The sequence below is a fragment of the Petaurus breviceps genome, unplaced genomic scaffold (genome assembly GCF_028583685.1).
Source record: "Petaurus breviceps papuanus isolate PSGF00001 unplaced genomic scaffold, PetGlider_PUasm1.0 38, whole genome shotgun sequence".
NCBI lineage: Eukaryota > Metazoa > Chordata > Mammalia > Diprotodontia > Petauridae > Petaurus > Petaurus breviceps.
Genome location: NW_027186304.1, coordinates 55,907,660 through 55,921,289, shown reverse-complemented (window position 1 = coordinate 55,921,289; position 13,630 = coordinate 55,907,660). Strand labels below are relative to the sequence as shown.

General features: G+C 36.4%; 1 protein-coding gene across 1 annotated transcript in view; it reads right to left on the bottom strand.

Moving 5' to 3' along the window:
• Positions 1-8,495: 8,495 nt before the first annotated feature.
• The window catches only part of PPDPFL (pancreatic progenitor cell differentiation and proliferation factor like), a 6,685-nt gene continuing 1,550 nt past the window's right edge, over positions 8,496-13,630 (bottom strand). Inside the window, exons 3-5 of the mRNA XM_069099920.1 lie at positions 11,806-11,883; positions 11,605-11,704; positions 8,496-10,346 (exon numbers count right to left, since the gene is read on the bottom strand). Coding sequence (XP_068956021.1) covers positions 10,334-10,346; positions 11,605-11,704; positions 11,806-11,883 — 191 coding nt within the window. The 3' untranslated portion in view covers positions 8,496-10,333. The remainder of the gene's footprint in view (positions 10,347-11,604; positions 11,705-11,805; positions 11,884-13,630) is intronic.

Below are 13,630 nucleotides of genomic sequence, written 5' to 3'. Positions count from 1 at the left end.
CCAGAAATAACTGGCCATGTAACCTTGAGCAAGTTACTTAACCCCAATTGCTTTAAAAAAAAAAAAGACCTGCATTCAAATCTGGCCTCAGATGCTTACTACCTATGTGATCCTTGGCAAATCATTTAAACTCTGTCTTTCTCAGGTTCCCCCTATGTAGAATGGAGATAATAAAGGCACCTAACACCTTTTTTTTGTTTTGAGCATAAAATGAGAAAATATTTATAAAGAACTTTCTGAAATTTAAAGTACTATGTAAATGCTAGCTAAATTAAATTTGAACAGGGTCAAACAGGCATTTTTCTTCTTAACTCTAGCTCTGGAACACTCTCCATTGCAACATGTAGAATTAGGGGCAACATATTTGTTGTTTGCAATTATTCAAAAAGTCATCACAGGGAAGAAATAGTAGTTATTCTGTCTTACCTAAGACAGTGAAATTAAATATAACAAGAAAAAATTCTAAAGAGACAAATTTTGATTTGGTTAAAGACAAAACAAAATAAAAACTCATTTTTCATTTGAGTTTACTAAAATGCATGCTAGAGATCTTTAAGCCAAGGCTGGATATCCAGTTGTCTGTCAGATATATGTAGAGGGGATACTTGTTTAGGGACTTGAACTAAATGATTTCTCAGCTGCTTTAGAATTGTGAGATTATAAGATTACCTCCCATGAATCACAGTGCCAAGCATCTTAATTTATTTGTGCATAGGTCTATTTCCAGTGTGGTCTTGGTAAGGTATTGTTAGAAGTTATCAAAACTAAATCCCTTATGCAAAGCTATTACCAGATTTCTCTGATTCTCATTTTGATAAACACTGATTTGCATGCTTTCCAGTGAGCTCAAATTTTCCCAATGTAATCAATGTATAGTTTAATCTTCCATGCATTATAACTATGAATTTCAAAGAAGAATCTGCATGAATATATATCCTTGAGTACAGGTGTTAGGTGCCATATTAGCAAAATAAAGATATGGTAGAACATAGATATGGTTAACATGTATGGTTTTCTAAGTTAATATGTAGCCCTCAGGCATCCCTGCATATGTTTTAATGGCCCTGTTGTAATTTGAGTTTGAAATCACTGCACTACAACAAAACACCTTTCAAATTAACTTTTTTTCCCTCTCAAATTTAGAAATGTTCAGTTTCTTTCAGAGGTACTGGCATTTTCATTTGGATAATAAGAATATGATTTCTACAACCAACCAGTCTTCCTAAAATACCTACTGCCTATTTAATCTTCTATGGGTATCTCTCTCTCTCTCTCTCTCTCTCTCTCTTTTAGTCATTCCAATTCCACTTTTACTTTCTAAAGCAAAAACCAATATTCCAGTAGAGGGACATAAAACACAATAAAAAGTTCAAGGCTGGATACATATCTTTCCCAGTTCTACTGACTGACCTCTTTGATAGGAGGATCATATCATCTAGTTTGTATGGCTCTGCTTCCCCAGATTTGCTGTCAGCCCTGGATCTAGTTGAAGTCATTCCTCTCTTGGTTACTTTAGCGGAGGAAGTGAAGGCCACAACTGGGCTGGCTGTGGATGTGATCTCCTGGAGCTTCAGCCAGAAGAGGGAAGGAAGGCAGGATGGTTACAAACATTTCCCCACTCCCCACTCCTTCACCAGATGAATATGACAGTGAAGAATGTGTTTGAATTTAGGGAGTCAGTATTTTTTTTCCACAGGGTTTTCCCACAGTGGGCATTCCAGAGTTCTACAGAGACACTTAAAGGGATATTAAAATTGGTGAGTCAAGGGAGGGTGGGGGGGGGGGGAGAAACAAAATGGTGGTGTAGAAGCAGGAAAACTCCCTGTGCTCCCCACATAACCACCTCAAACACCTTTAAAAAATGACTCTAAACAAACTTTAGAGCTACAGAACCCACAAAGTGACAGAAAGAAACAAACTTCCCACTGAAAGCCTGGCAGACAGGAAGGGTCTATCACAGTGCACTGGGAGCAGAGCCCAGCCCTGCCTGAGCATGAGGTTTTAACCTCAGGGTGGCACCAAGCCTGGAGCTGACTTCAGGAGAGTGGATCACCAGCTGCTGTGGCAGTTTCAAGATTTATCAACCCATAAATGCCAAAGACATAGTGAGAATGGACTTTGGGAACAGGTGGTCCAGGAGTGTGGTCTGGCCTCTGCCCCCAGAGGGAGAAGTGGCTGAGGTGAAGTGGTCACTGCCACGCAGCTGCTTTAGAGCTCTCAGCCTGCAGATTGTAGGGGGAGCAAGTGACCAGTTTGAGGGATAATCACTTTTTCTTTATTCTGCTTGGATCTGGATTGCTGTCTAGGGTGGAGGTCCTGGGGTGCATGACCAGGTGCCCAAGCAGGCTTCAAAGAGGGCACCCAACTAATAGCTCTGGCAGCTACAAAAACACCAGTGATTTGGGACAAAGCTCTCTCCATTCTGGAAGCAGAGTTCTATCATGGTAAAAAACTCAAAAGTCAAGCAATTGAGAGGCAACATGAGCAAGCAAAAGAAGCAAAGCAAGCACAGCAGTCAAACCTTAGATTTCTTTTTGGGGAACAAAAAGGATCAAAGCATGGAACACAGAAGGAAGACAATGAAGTCAGAACTCCTGTACCAAAAGCTTCCAAGGAAAATATGAAATGATTACAGGCCATAAAGGAGCTTAAGAAGGTTTTGAAAACCAAATAAGAGAAGTGGAGGAAAAATTGGGAAGAGAAATCAGAATGATGCAAGAAAATCATGAAAAGCAAGTCAACAAACTGACTGAAAAAAAAATAACACCTTAAAAATAGATTAACTCAAACAGCAAAAGAGGCTCAAAAAGGCAATGAGGAGAAGAATGCCTTAAAAAGTTGAATTTGCCAGATGGAAAAAGAACCTCAAAAGTTCACTGAAGAGAATCATTCCTTCAGAATTAGATTGGAGCAAATGGAAGCTAGGGACTTTATGAGAAATCAAGATATTATTAAACACATCCAAACAAATGAAAAAATAGAAGGCAATGTGAAATATCTCATTGGAAAAACCACTAACCCAGAAAATAGTTGCAGGAGAGATAATTGAAAAATTATTGGACAACCTGAAAGCCATGATCAAAAAACAAAAAAAGAATCTAGAAGTCATCCTTCAAGAAATTCTCTAGGAAAATTGCCCTGATGTTTTAGAACCAGAGGGCAAAACAGAGGTTGAAAGAAGCCACAATTCACCTCTTGAAAAAGATCCCAAAAAGAAAACTCCTAGAAATATTACAGCCAGGTTCCAGAGTTCCCAGATCAAGGAGAAAATGTTACAAGCAGCCAAAAAGAAACAATTTGAATATTGTGGAAACACAATCAGGATAACACAGGATATGGCAGCTTCTACATTGAGGGATTGAAGGGCTTGAAATATGATATTCCGGAGGTCACAGGAGCTGGCATTAAAACCAAGAATTACCTACCCAGCAAAACTGAGTATCATGTTTCAGGGGAAAATATGGTCATTCAATGAAATAGAGGACTTTCAAGCATTCTTGATGAAAAAAAAAACAGAGTTGAATAGAAAATTTGACTTTCGGATACAAGAAGCAAGAGAAGCATTAGAAGGTAAACAGGGAAAAGAAATGATGAGGAACTCATCAAAGTTGAACTATTTACCTTCCTACATTGAAAAAAGATAATTGTAACTTATGAACCTTTTCTCAGTAAGAGAATAGTTGAAAAGAATGTAAATGTGCATATATGTGTGTATGTATACATACATATATATGTCTATATAGGAGGGTATATGGACATATGAATATATATGTGAGTGTATATATGTGTACAGGTATACATAGACAGAGGGCACAGGACCAATTTAAAAGGAAGGGACAATACTTAAAAGATGAAATTGAGAGGAGAGAGGAATATAATGAGAGGAGATGGGGAGAGACAGTATGGGGTAAATTGTCTTACATAGAAGAGGCAGGGGAGAACTGTTACAATGGAGGGGAGAAACAGGAAGGCAAAAGGGAATGGGTCAACCTTCTCTCGTTGAATTTGGCTTAAGGAGGGAATGACATACATGCTAAATAGGATACCTCACCCTACAGGAGAGTAGGGGAAGCAGAGGAAAAGGGGGATGATGGAATGGAGGACAGGCTGAGGGGAAGGGAAGTTGGAAGCACACACTTTTGAAAAGGGACAGGGTGGAAGTAGAGAATAGAACAAGTGGGAGGTGGCATAGTATGGAGGGAAATACAGTCAGTCTTTCACAAGATATCCACTATGGAAATGTTTTGTGTAGCTACACACATACAACCTATATTGAATTGCCTATCTTCCCAGCAAGGGTAGGTGAGGAGGGAGGAAGGGAAAGAATCTGGAATTCAAAATTTTCAAATGAAATGTTAAAATATAAGGTATACAGGCACTGGGGTATAGAGATCCATTTTGCCCTACTGGAAAGTCAGAGGGGGGGAATGGGGGAGGATGTAGGAGAGAGCAGATTGGGGGAGGGAGTATTCAGTGGGACCACTTTTTAGGGGTGGTGGGTAGGGGAAAAACGGGGAGAAAATTTGTATCTCAAAATCTTGTGGAAATGAATGATGTAAACAAAAAATAAACATAAAATTTAATTTCAAAAAAATTGGTCAGTCAATAATACCCTCATGACAGCATTTTTCTTCTTGTTTAAAAAAAATCCCTCCTCGTTTTGCGTGAGCAATGGTCCTGTATTCTCTAACTGTAAATTATTTAGTTCATCATGAGTTAATGTATTATAATACTCTTAATATATTAGAGTACTCTATAAATTTAAAGAATAAACATAGCATTTGTTACCTTGGTATAGCACCCCAGCCTTGTTACCATTACTTTACATTTTCAAATGTAGTCTGCCTTCTCTCTTACACACACAGTCAGAGGCTCTAAACTGCTAGCCCACAGCAATGAGGTTGGTCCCTTCAGATCTTTGATTTAGAGATCCCCAAGGAGGGCAAAAAGCAGGCAGGGATTTTCATCATCATCATCATCATTATTATTTGCTTTTCAGAGGGGAAAAAGCAAGCAGCTCAATTGGGGTTAAGTGACTTGCCCAAGGTCACACAGCTAATAAGTGTTAAATGTCGGAAGTTGGATTTGTACTCAGGTCCTCCTGACTTCAGGCCCGGTGCTCTATTCACCGTACCACCTAGCCGCCCCAGATTTTTATTATTTTCTAAAGAACTTGTAATAGACTAGCCTCCCAAGATGACCAGCTCCAGGATAATCACGGAAAGCAGCAGTTTATTTATTGGTGGCCAGTGAGATATTGGGCAAATTCTCAAGTGAAAGCAATATGGGAATGAGAGCCTTGAAAGTATGAAGAATGATGAAAAGTTTTGGTAAAGCTACTGTAGTGAATAGGATAATAAACCAATTAAAGGTGTTATTTTATCATGGTGATAGTCCAATTAAGATTGTGCAACAAAAATTTGTAGTGGACCCACATTAGCAGAGTTTCATGATTTTCTCTAGTTTCATTAGCAAGTGAATGGTAGTGAAGGTTGTGGATAGTGGGAGTAATTCAAGGCTGAGGTTTGGCAGGACAAAATCAGCAACAGGATAAGGGGGTAAGGGAATTCAAGAGAAAATGATATAGAGTTGATCAAAGGATCAAAGGAATCAAAATGGGAAAGGGAAAAAGGTACAGCCAGTGCAAGGATGGTGGCTTGAGAAGAAATTTAGGAGCAAAGGGATTGTAGTCCATGATGAAGATGAAAAACAGGGTTAGGGTGCATAAAGCAGAAGGAAAGGTAGAATTATGAAAAAATTATGATCAGATAAAGGAATATCAGAGTTCATGAACATGGAAACAGGACACTTGTATGTGACGGCAAGATCAATTGTATGACCATCTCTGTGTGAATAACTGATGGTGAGATGAAGGAATAGACCACATGAAAATGAGTATATTATAAAACTGGGAAGTGCAGGTATTCATCAATATATAAGCTGTAGTCTCCTAATATAGTCACAGAAGCTAGAAGACAAGAATATGAACTAGATAGTACAATCATTGGAGAAGGAAAGCAAGTATCTTGGAGATTAGAAGATATGCACTACTAGAATCTTAATTGAGTGATAAATGTGTATTGAATTAACCTCAAAGGAGGAGAGATTACTGAGAGATTGTGGTAAAGGGAGAGTCTGGAAGTAGCAATGAAGAGAAAGGATTATTCCAATCCTTCTACCATGAACAACAAGTCAGGGTATATGAATGACAGCACAATCAGTTCTAAAATAGAAAATGCCTTTCCTAAAATCTTTATTGAATAAAAAAAATAGAATTCCCATTATTTTGGTGAGTACAAATGTTTGCCCATGTTGATTGCTGAAATAATACAAGGCTGACTGGAACAGTATTTATAGTTAACCAAAAGTTTGTAAATAGTTGCTTAGAAGCAGTTGACAGTACATTGGACAGCACACTGGGCCTGGAGTCAGGAAGACTTTCAACAGCCTGAGATAATTACTAGCTGTATGACTCTGGACAAGTCACTTAATTTTTGTTTGTTTCTGTTTCCTCTACTGTTAAAAAGAAATAATAATAGCACTTACTTGTTGTGAGGAGCAAATGAGATAAGACTTATAAGGCACTTAGCACAATGCCTGACATAATAGGTGCTACATGAATGTTTATATTTCCTTTCTCTCCCTTAGTACTAGTATCAAAACATATCTAAAAAATTAATAGTTCAAGATATTATGGAATTGCCTATATTTATCTTTTAAGTGGTCTTATGGGAATGGGAATTTAAGATCTTCCCTGCCCCTAGGCCCTTTGATAGGCTTAAGTGCACCATGAGCCTGTGGCCAGAAATGCCCACACCTTGGTGCTGTGTGATTGGGCAAGAGGGTTGTGACATTCTCTGAGCCAGGAGAAGATTATATATATCCTGATATGAGGCTTTGCTTTGGGGCTCACTTTGAGAAGTGCTGTGTGATTTGACCAGATGAGACTCTGGGCAGCCGTTGAGGCCCCCAGCTTTGAAACCCAGATGTTGATGCTTCCCTTTCTGGTAACTGACTAGGTATGGATGTAATGGTCAAGACAGTTGGAAGCCTGTCGGCTAGATCTGTTTCTCTGTCTTCTCGTAACTTTTTTGTATTTTCTGAAGACTGGGGTGCTGACCTTTTTCCCCTGAACTAGGTAAATGACATATGTTTGATTAAATCAAGATTGTGACCCATTTTGAGTTGCTTTCCTTTAGAGAAGCAGATCTAAGAACCTGTGTTAGAAGTCACCCTGGGTGTGCTTGCTGCTACAATATGTCACCAAGTAAAATATCCAGCTTCACAGCTTTTTAAAAAAACTGCAATTTGCAGGCTATATGAATGGATAGATACCTCTAAAATCTGACACAAATTCTCCAAGGGAGAAAAAGACTCACCCTTTGATGGCAGAAGTAGGACTAAAGCTGGGCACTTGATCTTTCTCTAACTCATATCCAAGAGGAGTATTAGACTAGAATGATACCTATCTTACTCCCCTCCTCCAGTAATTATTACTTTTAGAGGTTCAGAAAAAAAGCTGTTTTCCTTGTGATTCGTTTTTAGCTTATATTCTCCAGAATACCTCCTTTCCACCAAAAACTAATTACAATAAAAACCATCACAAATGGCAATAATGAATAGACCTATTTATATAATTGTATAGGAAAGGAAATTTGAAGAATTCATGCATATTAGAGTATTCCAAAAAAATGTAAATAAGTGAATAAACTCTTGAAAAGGAAAAAGATGAGATCCCAGAAAAGGCCCCAATATTACACATTCCACCCAAAAAAATTATCTCTGAGAAGTTTCTAATGCAGCATGTTGATGAGACAGTTTCCCCTATAGTCCTGCTACTTCCAAAACTTTTCCACATGTTTCTTAGAAAGGTAATATCTCTCTAAGCTTTGATACCAACTCAGGCAGATAGCCTGATTTTCTCATTTTCTACAGTATGCACAGTAGACATACTATAAATGCTGTTAAATTAAATTAAGAGCTACCTAGATTCCTTTTTCCAAAAAAAAATGCCCATTCCACTGTATAAAATTCATTAAGTAAGGATGAAACCCAGGATAGAATGCCTATTATCCATCATTGTTATACTATGAATAAACTCCTATGAGGGTTAAATTCATATGATAGTTGTTGAATAAATAATTGAATAAATTACATGGTTGCTTTTTTGAGTTAACTGAAGAAAATCTTTTCACTTTCAATCAATGTTATATCTTCTCCACCCTCAAAACAAAATAATTAAGAGGCAGCATGGTATAGTATATAGAGCACTGGACTTAGAATCAGGAAAATCTGGCTTCAAATTCTATTTCCTCTGTGACCCAGTCCAAGTCATTTATTCTCTTGTGACTTAGTTTCCTTATCTGTAAAAGATGAGTATTTGAACTTGATGGTTTCTTTTATCCTTTCCAGATTAGGGTACAGCTTGGGATCTATGATTCCAAGAAATATTTTGAAAAGTTTAAATCATATCTTTATGACAATAGATACAAAAATGTGATCAGAAAATTACTTTAATTATAAATAATTATACATTTCACAATAAAGTATTTTAACATATAAAATCAGTATGATGTATCATGCATATAGAATTATAAAACTTTTCATTCTGCAAGAACTTGAAAACATTATACAAAGGAAACAGAAATGAATGTTTAAGAACCAACTTTAAAAATTTTCAACCAAAGGTAAAGAGTGGGCTCCACATGATTTCTATGTATTTACCAAATAACTCAGCAAGCATTCTGACAACATTTGTCTTGCTATATATACCAAATGGCAAAGAAAAAAAAAATACGAGACAGAAATTCATTTGGTTTATTTGTAGATATTCTTTCGAAATTTACTGCACACAAGAAATAATTTCGATACTAAAAACAAGCAAAAAATTACTAAAAAAAAAAAACTTTCTACTACCCTAAAACATAAGGCACAATTCGTATTTTAGACAGAAACAAAGCGAGGTTAGGACTGCCTAAATAGGGCATATGTCTCTAAGAATGCACCCACACATGCAAGGTGAAGTAGACATCCCTCGCAATTATCCAAAAGATTCAAGACAAAAGTACAAATTTATTTCATTTATATAAATGTCAGGCAAAAAACAAACAAACAAAAAACTCAGCCAAAACGTAAATTAATCAATCACTCAGCAAGCATCTATTAAACATCTACTTTTGCCAGGCACTGCACTAGCCTCTAGCGATACAGATAAAAGCTAACGTCTCTGCCTTTAATCTAGTCTACATTCTAAAGGGGAAAACAACATGCACATACGTATATATATGTATATATAGAACACACACACACATACACATACACACGAAACGCAGATACAAGCTAACCTTGTAGGGGAAAGCACTAAGCAGCAGCAAGGGGACTAGGAAAGATCTCATGCAGGAGGTGATCCTTTAAGTTAAGCCTTGAAGGAAACCAGATTGCAAGAGGCAGAGACTAGGAAAGAGAGCATTCAAAGCATGGGGAACAGCCATTGCATATGGGATGATAGACTCAATTTTCTCCCTCACTTAGTGATAGGCAAATGGCATTCTCTCTGTGGAAGCAGAAATGAATGATTTAGCCTATGAATTTGGTCACGATAGATTGCCGCTTTGGATATCACTATCCAGCGACTAAAATGAAATGACTGCCTCAACTTACCTCAACTAGACAAATTTGGTAATAGACAAGAGGGTAATTTTATTTATTTTTGAAGATAGTTTTTGAAATATAAGATTATATGCATGAGGACAAAATGATATCTCTTCTGTGTAAGTAAAGTTCCCATCATATCTGACCTTCTCTGAAAGGTCTTTCAGGTGGATGTAATGAGCATTACTCAAGAAAGTCATTTGATGTCTGGGAGCAAGGAGGGTGCGTTTGAGTTCATGTAAGGATTAACACTTCAGTCTTAAATTGAGATGAATTGAGAGGAGTCTTTTCCTTAACATACAAAATATCTAATAAAACAAATCAACCTAAGAGATAGTCATGTAAATAATCAAAAGATAACTTAAATGAATTATTATATATAAGTATATATACATACATACATAATATATACATTTGAAAAGGCATAGGTCTCAAAAAGTACACTTCTCAAGTATGATCACTGTTCTTTCTGTTGCTGACATGTACAGAGACAGCTTCAGCACAGAATACTACAACTTGAAGTATCATTGTATCTTCTAATGTTGTCATCTCTTCTCCCAACTGAGGTTTCAAATAGGTTACTGCCTCACTGCCATGGAATATGGTCATCTGGAATATCATTAATGTTTAGCGATACAAATGTGTTATAGTAGAGTAGGCAGAGGCAACTTGATTGTTGGAATCAACTACTAATGCTGTTAAAAAAAAATAAAAGGAGAGTTGAGCATATTACAAGACTGTTCAGTGGATTCCAGAGCAAAGATTGGCAGCTGCAAGATGCACAGGGCATAACTGAACCTTGGGACATCTGTATTGACAAAGTAAAGTGGTAGGTTAAGAAATCATCTAGCTGAATCAAGAAATGGACTTGTTTCGTGGGGAAATGAAAGGATTTAGAATTTTGACCTAAATTATCCAGAGTGACACTTGATTAAAGCATCAGGTAACTAATCTTTTTAATTCCAACATTTTATCATCTTTAACCCCAAACTTTTTTTTAATATGGTGTGCACAGACCATTTAAGGATGCATGGATCTGGATGAGAATAAAAGTCTTTGTTTTAACCTCTATGTAAAACACAATATTCCTTTCAGTTATTAATTGGAACTAATTATTCTGAGAAGTAATTCACAGATTTTACTATATTGCCAACAGAGACAATGAGAGAAAAAAAGATAAGGAATTTCAGTACTAGCCATTGGTCCAATGGAATAATTTGTGTTTGATTATGTCTAACATATAGGTTTCAGTAAAAACCTTTAATGAACACAATTAAGTTTCTTTTTATTCCTTGTAATAAGAGGTATAGCACTTTAGTAAGTAGAAGTCTATAGAAAGCAATAACTCTGATATCCATTACAAATCTAAAAACTGGTACCCATAATGGTGGTATAGTGTAAAGAATGCTGAAGTTGAAGACACAGGACCAGGGTTTGGTTCCCAGCACTGTTACTTAATAGCTGTGTAACCTTGGGTAAGTCCTTAACTCCTCTGAGTATGAATTTCCCCATTTGCAAATAAGGGGGTGGGACTATGTAATTTTCAAGTTCTCTCCCAACTTCAGATCTTAAGCTGTGATTTGGACTTAGCAGTTAGGTTGTGCTAAAATTAGCTAAGATTTCTAAAAGGTCCATTTGGGTGGTGTTGGCAGTATTGGCAGTTGGCAATTGTGTTAGAACACAACCTCTCAGGACTTTCCCCCAAAATAGTCCTGCCCATGACCTTTGCTTATGTTTGTAGTTAAGGCAAGAGAAAGATAAGTTAATTATCTACAGGAAAAATGAGGTAAAATTTGGATAATGACAATGACTGTCTGGGAACATGACAAATAATAAAGCTTTTGTTATATTTTATTTAGAAAGATCTTAATTGTAGCAAGGGAATTAAAGAATAGCATATAGCTTCATTTAGTTGGGATCCAAAATAATTATCAAAAAATGTCCAACACTCACCTATAAGCGAACAGTTCTTTTCTTTCTATATCTGGAGGAACAGGATCTGAATGGAAAAAGGATTTGAACCACCAGGTTGATTCAGTGGCTTCAGGTAACCCTAGAAAAGTAAGTATAGTGATGTTTAGTGACTGAAGCTCACTAATGACAAATCAGAGGGGGAAAATAAAAGTTATAAGATTCATTAATTAAGTTAATTACCTTGATGGGCTTTTTCTATGTCTGTGAAGTTTACAGGGTCAGAGCCAGAGAAAGAATTTACTGAAGAAATACTGGATTCTGTGGGGGGGGGGATAATAATATAAATAACAATAACAACAATTATATATACAGTGAAGACATAAAAACACTTTAGAAATTTTAAGTGCTATATAAATGTTTTGTTGGTGTGTATATGTACATAATTATCAAGTAATGTTGTTTCTAGTCAGACCCATATTAGAGGCAGAATTTTAGTCTCATCACAATACGTAATTATTAATAATAATATTAATAATAGCATTTATGTAGCACTGACTATGTGCCAGGCACTGTACTAAGCAATTCATACATATCTCATTTGTATACATATCTCAAAACAATACTATTTTAGAATTGAGGAAACTGAGATAATCAAAGGTTAATGGACTTGCCCAAGATCATAAAACTAGAAAGTTTCTAAGGCTAGATTTTAACTCAGTCTTCCTCACTCCAGACCCAGCACTCTTAACTACTGTGCTATGTTTTTCTAGAGATTTTTCTGTTTTATAAAAACAGTGAAAACCTCACACTCAAGGAGTTTGTGGGCTGCATGCCATTTGTATATATGGAAGTTGTCAATGTGCCTGAGAACCCTCTATTCCTAGCCCAGACTCAGAAATAAAGACGTATGAAGCCCATCACTAAATGTGTCCTTAGCACATAAGAGAGAACACATTTCTTGTACTTACTGAAGCTATTGCTTGGTTTCTTTAGAGTTTCTATCAGATTAACTGTGATTTCAAAAACTAACCCTCAGAGAGATAATTCAACATTACAATGGGAAAGAGGATTAGAACCTGGTATAATTGAGACCCTGCGCAGATAAACTCAAAATAACAGGGATATTGCCACCTAGGAAAATACTCTGAATTCAAAGTCTTCAGGACACTAACAAATATACACAAGGTAGTGTTACAAAGCAGTGTGCCTAGAGGTTGTTATTCAAAATATTGAATCCTTGATCAAGATCTAGAAAGTACCTTAGAGCACATCTAGTCTAACTCCTTTCACTTTAGAGTGAGGAAACTGAGGCTGAAAGAGGTTAATACATGGGTAGTGTATATCAGAGGCAGGATTTGAATTCAGAATTGAGTCCAGAGGAAGTACTCTTTCTACTGTATGACACTGTATGTATTATGAAACATATATACATTATATTTATGTATTACAACTGTATTACATATTTGTTATAATACATATATTACAGATACATGTATTTATATACACATATATGTATATGTATACGTATATATACTTATATATTACGAATGTTTAGATTATCAACAACTGCAAAGGGCTTAACTGATCAGTAAGAATATATTAAGTGCCTACAATGTGCCAGTCATTTCATCAAGTATTATAATCACAGACTTATTGTAGTTTTATATATTTTTGTGTAAAAGCCAAATCTGGAATGTTCTACTTTCTAGAGTCTATTAAAAGCTGCTTAAAATGTGTATATGTGTATACTCACACTTTAAAAACATTTGTATGGTCTGCCTAGAGTGGAGGACAGAGAACAGGTGGAGAAGTTGTGTCCTATGCCTTTGGCTGGCTGATTGCCATCCTTCCTGCAATTACCCTGGGCTCAGGTTACTCCTGATATGTTAGATATTTTAAGCATATATACACTATATATATATATATGTATATGTGTATATACATATATATATATATATATATATATTCAGATGTGGATTTGAGTGTAACTAGATAGGCATAATGTGTGTGTGTGGAGAGAGAGAAAGAGAGAGAGAGAGAGAGAGAGAGAGAGAGAGAGAGAGAG